This window comes from Oncorhynchus masou, unplaced genomic scaffold (assembly GCF_036934945.1).
Source record: "Oncorhynchus masou masou isolate Uvic2021 unplaced genomic scaffold, UVic_Omas_1.1 unplaced_scaffold_1543, whole genome shotgun sequence".
NCBI lineage: Eukaryota > Metazoa > Chordata > Actinopteri > Salmoniformes > Salmonidae > Oncorhynchus > Oncorhynchus masou.
The window spans coordinates 102,263-116,990 of record NW_027005475.1 but is presented as its reverse complement, the minus strand read 5'-3'; the positions used below and the strand labels follow the sequence as shown (position 1 = coordinate 116,990).

Here is a 14,728-nt window from a genome sequence, read left to right as displayed (position 1 = left end):
CCAGTGGCAAAAATCCTGTTATCTAAGATTGTAATCAACCTTTAACTATTCTAAAAGGGTAAACACAGGTAGATGTAGAAACTGTATGAACACCATAGTGGATTGACACTCACTGCAATAGACATAGAAACTGTATGAACACCATAGTGGATTGACACTCACTGCAAAAGATGTAGAAACTGTATGAACACCATAGTGGATTGACACTCACTGCAATAGACGTAGAAACTGTATTAACACCATAGTGGATTGACACTCACTGCAAAAGATGTAGAAACTGTATGAACACCATAGTGGATTGACACTCACTGCAATAGACGTAGAAACTGTATGAACACCATAGTGGATTGACACTCACTGCAAAAGATGTAGAAACTGTATGAACACCATAGTGGATTGACACTCACTGCAAAAGATGTAGATACTGTATGAACACCATAGTGGATTGACACTCACTGCAATAGACGTAGAAACTGTATGAACACCATAGTGGATTGACACTCACTGCAATAGACGTAGAAACTGTATGAACACCATAGTGGATTGACACTCACTGCAAAAGATGTAGAAACTGTATGAACACCATAGTGGATTGACACTCACTGCAATAGACGTAGAAACTGTATGAACACCATAGTGGATTGACACTCACTGCAAAAGATGTAGAAACTGTATGAACATCATAGTGGATTGACACTCACTGCAATAGACATAGAAACTGTATGAACACCATAGTGGATTGACACTCACTGCAATAGACGTAGAAACTGTATGAACACCATAGTGGATTGACACTCACTGCAATAGACATAGAAACTGTATGAACACCATAGTGGATTGACACTCACTGCAATAGACGTAGAAACTGTATGAACACCATAGTGGATTGACACTCACTGCAATAGACGTAGAAACTGTATGAACACCATAGTGGATTGACACTCACTGCAAAAGACGTAGAAACTGTATGAACACCATAGTGGATTGACACTCACTGCAATAGACGTAGAAACTGTATGAACACCATAGTGGATTGACACTCACTGCAAAAGCAACATCTTCCTTACTGTCTAGTTCACATTTACTGATGTTGTAGAATGTAATTTATAATAAAGAGGCATCAGCGCAATGGATCTAGCAGGGGAAATGATCCTTGGATATGAATATCTGATACCAGACTACAAAGGCGATGCGAGCCCTGGAACATTTACATTTAATTGACTTTTTGTATGATATTGCACTCATTAACTGCCAGCCCTCATGATTGCATAATTGCACCTCATAATGTTCCTGTTTTGAATTCTGTTCTGATACGTGCTGGAAGCTAGCGCAACGTTAGCATAACAATAGGCACATTAGTGTAAACTAGCACTATAAACGCTTGTTGATTCATTGTGTGATAGCTGAGTATTAACATGACCCTCCTAGACATGGCCTGGGGCCGGGCTAATCTAATTTATCTTGAGTAATGTTGTCTGTCATTAGCAAAAAAATACAATCGCTCCCTCAGAAGGCCCTAAAATTGTGATCTGCGCTGGGTAAAATTAGCCACCAATTAAAGCTATTTTTCTAAAGACAAAAATGGATAACTCAGAAACGATTAAGGGAGAACATTAAGGAGATCCGCTAAATGGCCTCGGAGTTCACTGCGTAACACTCCCAGGTGAGAGACAGAGACAGACGGACGATGTTGAGCCTATTCACTGTTTCTCATCCTTCACAGGTTGACAGAGGTTCTGTGGTGTGATGATGTTGATCATCATTACCAGGGATGCTGGGGACATGTGTTGTCGCTGTTGGCTGTTGCTTGGCGACACCGCAGGTGGATGGTGTTTGATTCTACACCGAAACAGATAGGAGGTTAGTTGGGGAGACAGGCGGCACGGAAATATACCATTATTACAAATATAGAAAGGTCTCCCAACTGACATGTCATCAGAGATAGAGAGAGAGAGAGGGAGGGAGGGAGAGAAAGGGAGAGAAAGAGAGCGAAAGTGAGAGGAGGAGAGGGAGAGAGCTCAAAAGAGAGAGAGAGAAATTGCTAATCTTTCTCTCAAGAAGGGTGGGAGGAGGTTTGGAGTTGGGTTGAGAAAGAGAGAGGTTTCACAGAGAATGAATCCAGGTGAACAAAAGTGCTAATGAACACAAAGGTCTTGATTCAACTCCATGGGCCTTAGTTTGTCTTCCAGTGTTGCTGATTCCTGTCCATCTGCTGGTTCAGTAGGCTTCTGATTGTGCTTCTGAAGAGCACATTAGTTCTATCAGAGTGCATTCTGTTTCTGTAAGTGTGAAACATTATGATTCTCTGCGGCTTTTTAAGCACATACACGCATTCGTGCACGTGCACATAAACACACACAATTGCACACACACACAATTGCACGCACACACAATTGCACACACACACACACTGCAGAGTGTGCCCTTTTCCCCTTTTGTCACATCGTCACCCTCCATTTATTGTGTTAAAACTGCAGGCTGTGAGAGACTTGACACTACAGAAAATGGGCCCTGCCTAAAGTTGGGCACAGTAGTTTATAAAAAGCCTAGACATCTGTATCCTCATGTCTTACACATTGAAATACAGTATGAAAGGTGTCTATAATGACGATTCTACTATTTCACACTCTGATTCTGTTTCATCCCACACACACACCCTCTGAACCCACACACACCCTCTGAACCCACACACAACCTCTGAACCCACACACCCTCTGAACCCACACACACCCTCTGAACCCATACACATCCTCTGAACCCACACACACCCTGAACCCACACACCTCCTCTGAACCCACACACACCCTCTGAACCCACACACACCCTCTGAACCCACACACACCCGCTGAACCCACACACACCCCACTCACCCACCCCACACTCACTCTCGCAGCACCATGTTGGAGGAGAAGAAAACCAAGGTGAGGATCACGTTCTTCGACCTCCTGGAGGGCATCTCCTGCATGCTGGCTGCCATGGTGACGGACCACTGGACTGTACTGAGCCCGCCGTTCGACAAGTTCAACACCACCTGTGAGACGGCCCACTTTGGCCTCTGGAAGCTCTGCATGAAGACCATCTTCATGGTGGAGGAAGATTTCTCTGATTCTTCATTTCTCTGATTCTGTTTCATTCATTAAGTCCAAGAAAATCCCTTTTTCACTATTTAGTCTGAGGATTCATTCCATTTATATTCCAGTATAGTATAAATTATGGATTTAGTAGCATCTTCAAGCAGCTATACATATAGAATAGCAGACACTTAAAACACAACAACCAAAATAGTATGAAACAGCAGAGGAACAAGTGGAGACACCTGTTGCTATACAATTACATGCCCTTTCAAGGACTTAACTCATTCATCTGCAGAGTGGATGTACTTGAATAACAAAGGATGTATATCGCTAGACAGTGGATTAAATACAATCCTTTCATGATTCCTTAACTGTCAACTATTAAGGTGTAAAGATATATTATCTTTAGTCCTCTGTCGTCCTCTGTTAGATTTAAATATATCCTTGCTTTTCCCGAATTTGGATTGGGTGCAGCAGTCAGGTGCCCCCCCCCCGTGTCTCAGGCCCCTCAGTGATTGGTGGAGAAGTAGATCAGCTCGTAAAAAAGGAACTCTCCCATGAGCCCCTTAAATGGAGCCAGAGAGCAACAAGACACTTTCTGATAGGTAGAAATAACACAGAAATCTATTAAAAAGAACATGTTCTAAATATTCACATTTGATTTCCAGGGTATCTAGAACAACAATTTGGCTTAGATATCAGTCTTTTCCACCTCTGAATCGTCAATGTCGTATAAAAGCTTAGACCAGGTCGAGCCCTCAACCCGTCTGGTTCGATCGTATCCCATCACAGCACCTAACCCCTGACCCCAAGTAGCTCAGACTGGTCGAAGTTGGTAAATATTTCACATCCTTCTTCACAGCAGTGCTGTATAGACTTGGGCTAAACACTGTAAACATGTTCCTGAGAGGGAGCGTAGGAATCTAGGGCACTGTCATCTGGCCCCTTTTCTTCGAGCAGAAGCAGAGATCTGTGGATGGAGAGAGAGAGAGATGGAGAGAGAGAGAGAGAGAGAGAGAGAGAGAGAGAGAGAGAGAGAGAGAGAGAGAGAGAGAGAGAGAGAGAGAGAGAGAGAGAGAGAGAGAGAGAGAGAGAGAGAGAGAGAGATATTTTGTGCTTTATTGAGGCTGCTGGAGAAGACTAATTCTTAATACTCCGTTCAAGGAGCTAGACAATCTCACAGGGACCTGTACTATAATACACAACCACACACACACACTTCATACACTCTCTCAGCACCATGTTGGAGGAGAGGAAGACCAAGGTGAAGATCACGTTCTTCGTCATCCTGGTGGGCATCTCCTGCATGCTGGCTGCCATGGCGACGGACCACTGGACTGTACTGAGCCCGCCGTTCGACAAGTTCAACGCCACCTGTGAGACGGCCCACTTTGGCCTCTGGAAGCTCTGCATGAAGACCATCTTCATGGTGGAGGAGGACCCTGAGGGCCAGGGCTGTGGCCCCATCAGTCTGCCCGGAGGTAAGGGCTGCTTCTACCCTCCGTCTCTGTTAGGGTCAGGGAGTCTACCCAGAGCTAGGGGTCCTTTACTGTAGATCCTCCAGGTGGTACGCAGAACTGAGTGATCTCCACTTGTTTGGCCAGCAAGTCAAAATAGGCTATATATTGTAAAAATGTAGGTTTAAAGGTTTAAAATTGAATTTATGACTTTGTGACTGTGCCAGCTGGTGACCACCCTGCAGAGCTGCCTCCAGTACATGAGTCATCCCAATAAATGCCAACCTGCAGGTGGTGCAGTGTGATTGTTTCTAACCCTCTGTGTCAGTTCGTGTAAGGTTGTGTCCCAAATGATACCCTATTCCCTACACAGTGTACTACTTCTGACCAGACACAACATAGGTAATAGTGTGCCATTTGGGACACAGACAGAGATGAACAACTAGCAGAGCAGTAAATGTCTCTTTGCTCTCCTGTCTCTGTGTTAATGTCTGCTTGCCAGGAAGGTGTTTGTTTCTAACCTGTTTCTTCTGAGGCTAAAAGAACACGGTTAACCCCTTTCTCTGTCCAGTAGTGTCTCCCCAGAGGCAAGGGGTGATTGACCATATCTGTCTCTATTAGTGAGCTACAGTAAGGGTGAGGGGTTACATGGGCTGCAGAAATTCATCTCCTGGCTTTCAGTCATTGTATCATCTTGTTGCTGGTGGGGGTCGTTACCAATATGCGGCCTTCCAATTAGAATTTGGCTAACTTGTCAGGGATTCAGGGACTCTCCCCCTGCTTTTCTGTCTGAGCGTACAGTAAACCTGCCCCTCTCCAGTTCCATCTCTGCAGATGTCAGATGGTAGAGGAGAGAGAGCTGAGAGTGAGTGGTGTGAGTGTACTGCCCTCTCATATACACACACACACACACGCACGCACGCACGCACCCAGAGTTACTGTGTGTGCCTGTGTGTGCCTGTGTGTGTGTGTGTGTGTGTGTGTGTGTGTGTGTGTGTGTGTGTGTGTGTGTGTGTGTGTGTGTGTGTGTGTGTGTGTGTGTGTGTGTGAGAGAGAGAGAGAGAGAGTTTAACTATGTGTGTTTCACTTGCTCTGGCAATGTAAGCATACAGTGCCTTGTGAAAGTATTTGGCCCCCTTGAACTTTGCGACCTTTTGCCACATTTCAGGCTTCAAACATAAAGATATAAAACTGTATTTTTTTTTCTGAAGAAGCGATAATATTGAAATGGAAGGAGTATCAGACCACTGCAAATCTACCAAGACCTGGCCGTCCCTCTAAACTTTCAGCTCATACAAGAAGAAGACTGATCAGAGATGCAGCCAAGAGGCCCATGATCACTCTGGATGAACTGCAGAGATCTACAGCTGAGGTGGGAGACTCTGTCCATAGGACAACAATCAGTCGTATATTGCACAAATCTGGCCTTTATGGAAGAGTGGCAAGAAGAAAGCCATTTCTTAAAGATATCCATAAAAAGTGTTGTTTAAAGTTTGCCACAAGCCACCTGGGAGACACACCAAACATGTGGAAGAAGGTGCTCTGGTCAGATGAAACCAAAATTGAACTTTTTGGCAACAAACGTTATGTTTGGCGTAAAAGCAACACAGCTCATCACCCTGAACACACCATACCCACTGTCAAACATGGTGGTGGCAGCATCATGGTTTGGGCCTGCTTTTCTTCAGCAGGTACAGGGAAGATGGTTAACATTGATGGGAAGATGGATGGAGCCAAATACAGGACCATTCTGGAAGAAAACCTGATGGAGTCTGCAAAAGACCTGAGACTGGGACGGAGATTTGTCTTCCAACAAGACAATGATCCAAAACATAAAGCAAAATCTACAATGGAATGGTTCAAAAATAAACATATCCAGGTGTTAGAATGGCCAAGTCAAAGTCCAGACCTGAATCCAATCGAGAATCTGTGGAAAGAACTGAAAACTGCTGTTCACAAATGCTCTCCATCCAACCTCACTGAGCTCGAGCTGTTTTGCAAGGAGGAATGGGAAAAAATTTCAGTCTCTCGATGAGCAAAACTGATAGAGACATACCCCAAGCGACTTACAGCTGTAATCGCAGCAAAATGTGGCGCTACAAAGTATTAACTTAAGGGGGCTGACTAATTTTGCACGCCCAATTTTTCAGTTTTTGATTTGTTAAAAAAGTTTGAAATATCCAATAAATGTCGTTCCACTTCATGATTGTGAAAAATTGGGCGTGCAATATATATATTCAATTCAATTCAATTAAGGGCTTTATTGGAAAAGCTCTGTCTATATATATATATATAGAGAGAGAGAGACAGAGCGAGAGGGTTTTCTTTGCCATGAAAAAGGAACATAAATTTGACATACTAATTAGGTTCAGGCTAAAAATACTTGAATCAGTTATAGAATCCATTGCACTTTATAGTTGTCAGGTCTGGGGTCCGCTCACCAACCAAGAATTCACAAAATGAGACACACACCAAATTAAGACTCAGCATGCAGAATTCTGCAAAAATATCCTCTGTGTACAACGTAAAATATCAAATCGTGTATGCAGAGCGGAATTAGGCCGATACCTGCTAATTATCAAAATCCAGAAAAGAGCTGTTAAATTCTACACCCACCTAAAAGGAAGCGATTCCCAAACCTTCCATAACAAAGCCATCACTTACAGAGAAATTAACCTGGAGAAGAGCCCCTAAGTAAGCTGGTTCTGAGGCTCAGCTCACAAACACAAACAGACCACACAGAGCCCCAGGACAGCAACACAATTAGACCCAACCAAATCATGAGAAAACAAAAATATAATTATTTGACACATTGGAAAGAATTAACAAAAAAACTGCCAAAGGCAGACCTGGCTCTCAAGAGAAGACAGGCTATGTGCACACTGCCCACAAAATGAGGTGGAAACTGAGCTGCACTTCCTATCTTCCTGCCAAATGTATGACTTTTTTAGAGATACGTACTTCCCTCAGATCACACAGACCAACAAAGAATTAGAAAACAAATCCAATTTTTATCAACTTCTATATCTATTGGGTGAAATACCACAGTGTGCAATCACAGCAGCAAGATTTGTGAACTGTTGCCACAAGAAAAGGGTAACCAGTGAAGAACAAACACCATTGTAAATACATCCTATATTTAGGATTATTTATAACTATTTTCACATCATTACAACACTGTATATGATTGACATTATATGACATTTGAAATGTCTTTATTCTTTTGGAACTTTGTGAGTGTAATGTTTACTATTATTTTGATTGTTTATTTCACTTTTGTTTATTATCTATTTCACTTGCTTTGGGAATATTAACATATGTTTCCCATGCCAATAAAGCCCTTTAAATTGAAATTGAGAGAGAGAGAGACAGGTTTAACTGTGAGGGAGAGACAGAGAGAAAGAGACAGGGAGAGAGTGAGAGAGACAGAGAGAGACAGAGAGAGACAGAGAGAGAGAGAGAGAGAGAGAGAGACAGAGAGAGAGAGATAGAGACAGAGAGAGAGAGAGAGAGAGAGAGAGAGTGAGAGAGAGTGAGAGAGAGAGACAGAGACAGAGAGAGATAGATAGAGACAGAGAGAGACAGAGAGAGAGAGAGAGACAGAGACAGAGAGAGACAGAGAGAGAGAGGGGAGAGAGAGACAGAGACAGAGACAGAGACAGAGAGCGAGAGCGAGAGCAAGAGTGAGAGCGAGAGCGACAGAGACAGAGATAGAGACAGAGACAGAGAGAGACAGAGAGAGAGAGGGGAGAGAGAGACAGAGACAGAGACAGAGAGCGAGAGCAAGAGTGAGAGCGACAGAGATAGAGATAGAGACAGAGACAGAGAGACAGAGACAGAGAGAGAGAGCGGCTGGTTTGTGTGTGTGAGTGTGGACAAGACAGAGCTGCTCTTCCTCCTGGGGAAGGCCTACCCGCTCCATAACATCTCCATCACAGTTGACAACTCCAGTGTCCCCCTCACAGAGTGCAAAGAACCTTTACGTGACCCTGGACAACATCCTGTCGTTCTCTGCAAACATCAAAGCACTGACATGATATTGCAGGTTCATGCTCTACAACATCCATAGAGCATGACCCTACCTCACACAGGAAGTGGCACAGGTCCTAATCCAGGCACTTGTCATCTCCCATCTGGACTACTGCAACTCGCTGTTGGCTGGGCTCCCTGCTTGTGTCACCAAACTCCTGCAATTTATCCAGAACACCGTTCAACCTTCCCAAGTTCTCCCATGTCACCCCGCTCCACAGCCCATCCCACTGGCTTCCAGTCGAAGCTCACATCCAATACAGACCATGGTACTTACCTATGGAGCAGAAAGAGAAACTGTCTCTTCCTTCCTTCAGGCTCAAACCGTACACTCCAACCTGAGTACTCCGTTCTGCCACCTCTGGTCTCTAGGCCCTCCCACCTCAACAGGAGGTCAGCACCCGCTCAGCCCAGTCAAAGCTCTTCTCCTTCATGGCACCCTAATGGTGGAACCACCTTCCCCCTGAAGAGGCCCTGCCCTGTCTTCCAAAAACATCTGAAATCCCGCCTCTTCAAAGAGTATCTTGAATAATTCCACAGCACCCCCGTTTAGGAAATTGCCTTCCGTAAACTAAAATTCAGACTTGCTAGTCCAACTGAGTGACTTGACTCGCTAGTCCAACCGAGGTGTGTGAATTGACTCGCTAGTCCAACCGAGGTGTGTGAATTGACTCGCTAGTCCAATCGGGGTGTGTGAATTGACTCGCTAGTCCAACCGAGCTGTGTGAATTGACTCGCTAGTCCAACCGAGGTGTGTGAATTGACTGGCTAGTCCAACTGAGGTGTGTGAATTGACTCGCTAGTCCTATTGGGGTGTGTGAATTGACTCACTAGTCCAACCGGGGTGTGTGAATCTTGCTAGTCCTAGTGATGTGTGTAAATTGACTCGCTAGTCCAACCGAGGTGTGTGAATTGACTCGTGAAACTGGATGTGCTAGATGTACTACATTCAGTCGTTCACACTTAGAAGAAAGGCAGTGGGAACTGTCTAATTACATCTGTGGAAGCCATGAGGATGTGGAAGACAGGCAGTGGGAACTGTTTAATTACATCTGTGGAAGCCACGAGGATGTGGAAGACAGGCAGTGGGAACTGTCTAATTACATCTGTGGAAGCCACGAGGATGTGGAAGACAGGCAGTGGGAACTGTCTAATTACATCTGTGGAAGCCATGAGGATGTGGAAGACAGGCAGTGGGAACTGTCTAATTACATCTGTGGAAGCCATGAGGATGTGGAAGACAGGCGGTGGGAACTGTTTAAATACAGGTGTGGAAGCCATGAGGATGTGGAAGACAGGCAGTGGGAACTGTCTAAATACAGGTGTGGAAGCCATGAGGATGTGGAAGACAGGCAGTGGGAACTGTCTAAATACACGTGTGGAAGCCATGAGGATGTGGAAGACAGGCAGTGGGAACTGTCTAAATACACGTGTGGAAGCCATGAGGATGTGGAAGACAGTTCCCACTGCCTGTCTAAATACAGCTGTGTAAACCATGAGGATGTGGAAGACAGGCAGTGGGAACTGTCTAAATACAGCTGTGGAAACCATGAGGATGTGGAAGACAGGCAGTGGGAACTGTCTAAATACATCTGTGGAAGCCATGAGGATGTGGAAGACAGGCAGTGGGAACTGTCTAAATACAGGTGTGGAAGCCATGAGGATGTGGAAGACAGGCAGTGGGAACTGTCTAAATACAGGTGGGGAAACCATAAAGATGTGGAAGACAGGCAGTGGGAACTGTCTAAATACATCTGTGGAAGCCATGAGGATGTGGAAGACAGGCAGAGTGGGAACTGTCTAAATACATATGTGGAAGCCATGAGGATGTGGAAGACAGGCAGTGGGAACTGTCTAAATGCAGCTGTGGAAACCATGAGGATGTGGAAGACAGGCAGTGGGAACTGTCTAAATACAGCTGTGGAAACCATGAGGATGTGGAAGACAGGCAGTGGGAACTGTCTAAATACAGCTGTGGAAACCATGAGGATGTGGAAGACAGGCAGTGGGAACTGTCTAAATACAGCTGTGTAAACCATGAGGATGTGGAAGACAGGCAGTGGGAACTGTCTAAATACAGCTGTGGAAACCATGAGGATGTGGAAGACAGGCAGTGGGAACTGTCTAAATATGTCTGTGGAAGCCATGAGGATGTGGAAGACAGGCAGTGGGAACTGTCTAAATATGTCTGTGGAAGCCATGAGGATGTGGAAGACAGGCAGTGGGAACTGTCTAAATACATCTGTGGAAGCCATGAGGATGTGGAAGACAGGCAGTGGGAACTGTCTAAATATGTCTGTGGAAGCCATGAGGATGTGGAAGACAGGCAGTGGGAACTGTCTAAATATGTCTGTGGAAGCCATGAGGATGTGGAAGACAGGCAGTGGGAACTGTCTAAATACATCTGTGGAAGCCATGAAGATGTGGAAGACAGGCAGTGGGAACTGTCTAAATACAGGTGTGGAAGCCATGAGGATGTGGAAGACAGGCAGTGGGAACTGTCTAAATACAGCTGTGGAAACCATGAGGATGTGGAAGACAGGCAGTGGGAACTGTCTAAATACAGGTGTTGAAGCCATGAGGATGTGGAAGACAGGCAGTGGGAACTGTCTAAATACATCTGTGGAAGCCATGAAGATGTGGAAGACAGGCAGTGGGAACTGTCTAAATACAGGTGTGGAAGCCATGAGGATGTGGAAGACAGGCAGTGGGAACTGTCTAAATACATCTGTGGAAGCCATGAAGATGTGGAAGACAGGCAGTGGGAACTGTCTAAATACAGGTGTGGAAGCCATGAGGATGTGGAAGACAGGCAGTGGGAACTGTCTAAATACATCTGTGGAAGCCATGAGGATGTGGAAGACAGGCAGTGGGAACTGTCTAAATACAGGTGTTGAAGCAATGAGGATGTGGAAGACAGGCAGTGGGAACTGTCTAAATACATCTGTGGAAGCCATGAGGATGTGGAAGACAGGCAGTGGGAACTGTCTAAATACATCTGTGGAAGCCATGAGGATGTGGAAGACAGGTAGTGGGAACTGTCTAAATACACCTGTGGAAGCCATGAAGATGTGGAAGACAGGCAGTGGGAACTGTCTAAATACAGGTGTGGAAGCCATGAGGATGTGGAAGACAGGCAGTGGGAACTGTCTAAATACAGGTGTTGAAGCCATGAGGATGTGGAAGACAGGCAGTGGGAACTGTCTAAATACATATGTGGAAGCCATGAAGATGTGGAAGACAGGCAGTGGGAACTGTCTAAATACAGGTGTGGAAGCCATGAGGATGTGGAAGACAGGCGGTGGGAACTGTCTAAATACACGTGTGGAAGCCATGAGGATGTGGAAGACAGGCAGTGGGAACTGTCTAAATACATCTGTGGAAGCCATGAGGATGTGGAAGACAGGCAGTGGGAACTGTCTAAATACAGGTGTGGAAGCCATGAAGATGTGGAAGACAGGCAGTGGGAACTGTCTAAATACATCTGTGGAAGCCATGAAGATGTGGAAGACAGGCAGTGGGAACTGTCTAAATACAGGTGTGGAAGCCATGAGGATGTGGAAGACAGGCAGTGGGAACTGTCTAAATACATCTGTGGAAGCCATGAAGATGTGGAAGACAGGCAGTGGGAACTGTCTAAATACAGGTGTGGAAGCCATGAGGATGTGGAAGACAGGCAGTGGGAACTGTCTAAATACACCTGTGGAAGCCATGAAGATGTGGAAGACAGGCAGTGGGAACTGTCTAAATACAGGTGTGGAAGCCATGAGGATGTGGAAGACAGGCGGTGGGAACTGTCTAAATACAGGTGTGGAAGCCATGAGGATGTGGAAGACAGGCAGTGGGAACTGTCTAAATACAGGTGTTGAAGCCATGAGGATGTGGAAGACAGGCAGTGGGAACTGTCTAAATACAGGTGTGGAAGCCATGAGGATGTGGAAGACAGGCAGTGGGAACTGTCTAAATACACGTGTGGAAGCCATGAGGATGTGGAAGACAGGCAGTGGGAACTGTCTAAATACACATGTGGAAGCCATGAGGATGTGGAAGACAGTTCCCACTGCCTGTCTAAATACAGCTGTGTAAACCATGAGGATGTGGAAGACAGGCAGTGGGAACTGTCTAAATACAGCTGTGGAAACCATGAGGATGTGGAAGACAGGCAGTGGGAACTGTCTAAATACATCTGTGGAAGCCATGAGGATGTGGAAGACAGGCAGTGGGAACTGTCTAAATACAGGTGTGGAAGCCATGAGGATGTGGAAGACAGGCAGTGGGAACTGTCTAAATACAGGTGTGGAAACCATAAAGATGTGGAAGACAGGCAGTGGGAACTGTCTAAATACATCTGTGGAAGCCATGAGGATGTGGAAGACAGGCAGAGTGGGAACTGTCTAAATACATATGTGGAAGCCATGAGGATGTGGAAGACAGGCAGTGGGAACTGTCTAAATGCAGCTGTGGAAACCATGAGGATGTGGAAGACAGGCAGTGGGAACTGTCTAAATACAGCTGTGGAAACCATGAGGATGTGGAAGACAGGCAGTGGGAACTGTCTAAATACAGCTGTGTAAACCATGAGGATGTGGAAGACAGGCAGTGGGAACTGTCTAAATACAGCTGTGGAAACCATGAGGATGTGGAAGACAGGCAGTGGGAACTGTCTAAATACAGGTGTGGAAGCCATGAGGATGTGGAAGACAGGCAGTGGGAACTGTCTAAATACATCTGTGGAAGCCATGAAGATGTGGAAGACAGGCAGTGGGAACTGTCTAAATACAGGTGTGGAAGCCATGAGGATGTGGAAGACAGGCAGTGGGAACTGTCTAAATACATCTGTGGAAGCCATGATGATGTGGAAGACAGGCAGTGGGAACTGTCTAAATACAGGTGTTGAAGCCATGAGGATGTGGAAGACAGGCAGTGGGAACTGTCTAAATACATCTGTGGAAGCCATGAGGATGTGGAAGACAGGCAGTGGGAACTGTCTAAATACATTTGTGGAAGCCATGAGGATGTGGAAGACAGGCAGTGGGAACTGTCTAAATACACCTGTGGAAGCCATGAAGATGTGGAAGACAGGCAGTGGGAACTGTCTAAATACAGGTGTGGAAGCCATGAGGATGTGGAAGACAGGCAGTGGGAACTGTCTAAATACAGGTGTTGAAGCCATGAGGATGTGGAAGACAGGCAGTGGGAACTGTCTAAATACATATGTGGAAGCCATGAAGATGTGGAAGACAGGCAGTGGGAACTGTCTAAATACAGGTGTGGAAGCCATGAGGATGTGGAAGACAGGCGGTGGGAACTGTCTAAATACACGTGTGGAAGCCATGAGGATGTGGAAGACAGGCAGTGGGAACTGTCTAAATACATCTGTGGAAGCCATGAGGATGTGGAAGACAGGCAGTGGGAACTGTCTAAATACAGGTGTGGAAGCCATGAAGATGTGGAAGACAGGCAGTGGGAACTGTCTAAATACAGGTGTGGAAGCCATGAGGATGTGGAAGACAGGCAGTGGGAACTGTCTAAATACATCTGTGGAAGCCATGAAGATGTGGAAGACAGGCAGTGGGAACTGTCTAAATACAGGTGTGGAAGCCATGAGGATGTGGAAGACAGGCAGTGGGAACTGTCTAAATACATCTGTGGAAGCCATGAAGATGTGGAAGACAGGCAGTGGGAACTGTCTAAATACAGGTGTGGAAGCCATGAGGATGTGGAAGACAGGCGGTGGGAACTGTCTAAATACAGGTGTGGAAGCCATGAGGATGTGGAAGACAGGCAGTGGGAACTGTCTAAATACAGCTGTGGAAACCATGAGGATGTGGAAGACAGGCAGTGGGAACTGTCTAAATACATCTGTGGAAGCCATGAGGATGTGGAAGACAGGCAGTGGGAACTGTCTAAATACAGGTGTGGAAGCCATGAGGATGTGGAAGACAGGCAGTGGGAACTGTCTAAATACAGGTGTGGAAACCATAAAGATGTGGAAGACAGGCAGTGGGAACTGTCTAAATACATCTGTGGAAGCCATGAGGATGTGGAAGACAGGCAGAGTGGGAACTGTCTAAATACATATGTGGAAGCCATGAGGATGTGGAAGACAGGCAGTGGGAACTGTCTAAATGCAGCTGTGGAAACCATGAGGATGTGGAAGACAGGCAG

The 14,728-nt window shown here is 45.7% G+C and overlaps 1 protein-coding gene across 2 annotated transcripts in view; it reads left to right on the top strand.

The window, feature by feature from the left end:
• Positions 1–2,897: 2,897 nt before the first annotated feature.
• LOC135531186 (voltage-dependent calcium channel gamma-1 subunit-like) overlaps positions 2,898–14,728 on the top strand; it is a 44,130-nt gene continuing 32,299 nt past the window's right edge. The window contains exons 1-2 of one of the 2 annotated variants that reach the window (XM_064959299.1): positions 2,898–3,086; positions 4,513–4,555. In XM_064959299.1, coding sequence (XP_064815371.1) covers positions 2,898–3,086; positions 4,513–4,555 — 232 coding nt within the window. Of the gene's footprint in view, positions 3,087–3,908; positions 4,556–14,728 lie in introns of those variants that run through there. The other variant, XM_064959298.1, reaches the window with a different exon arrangement.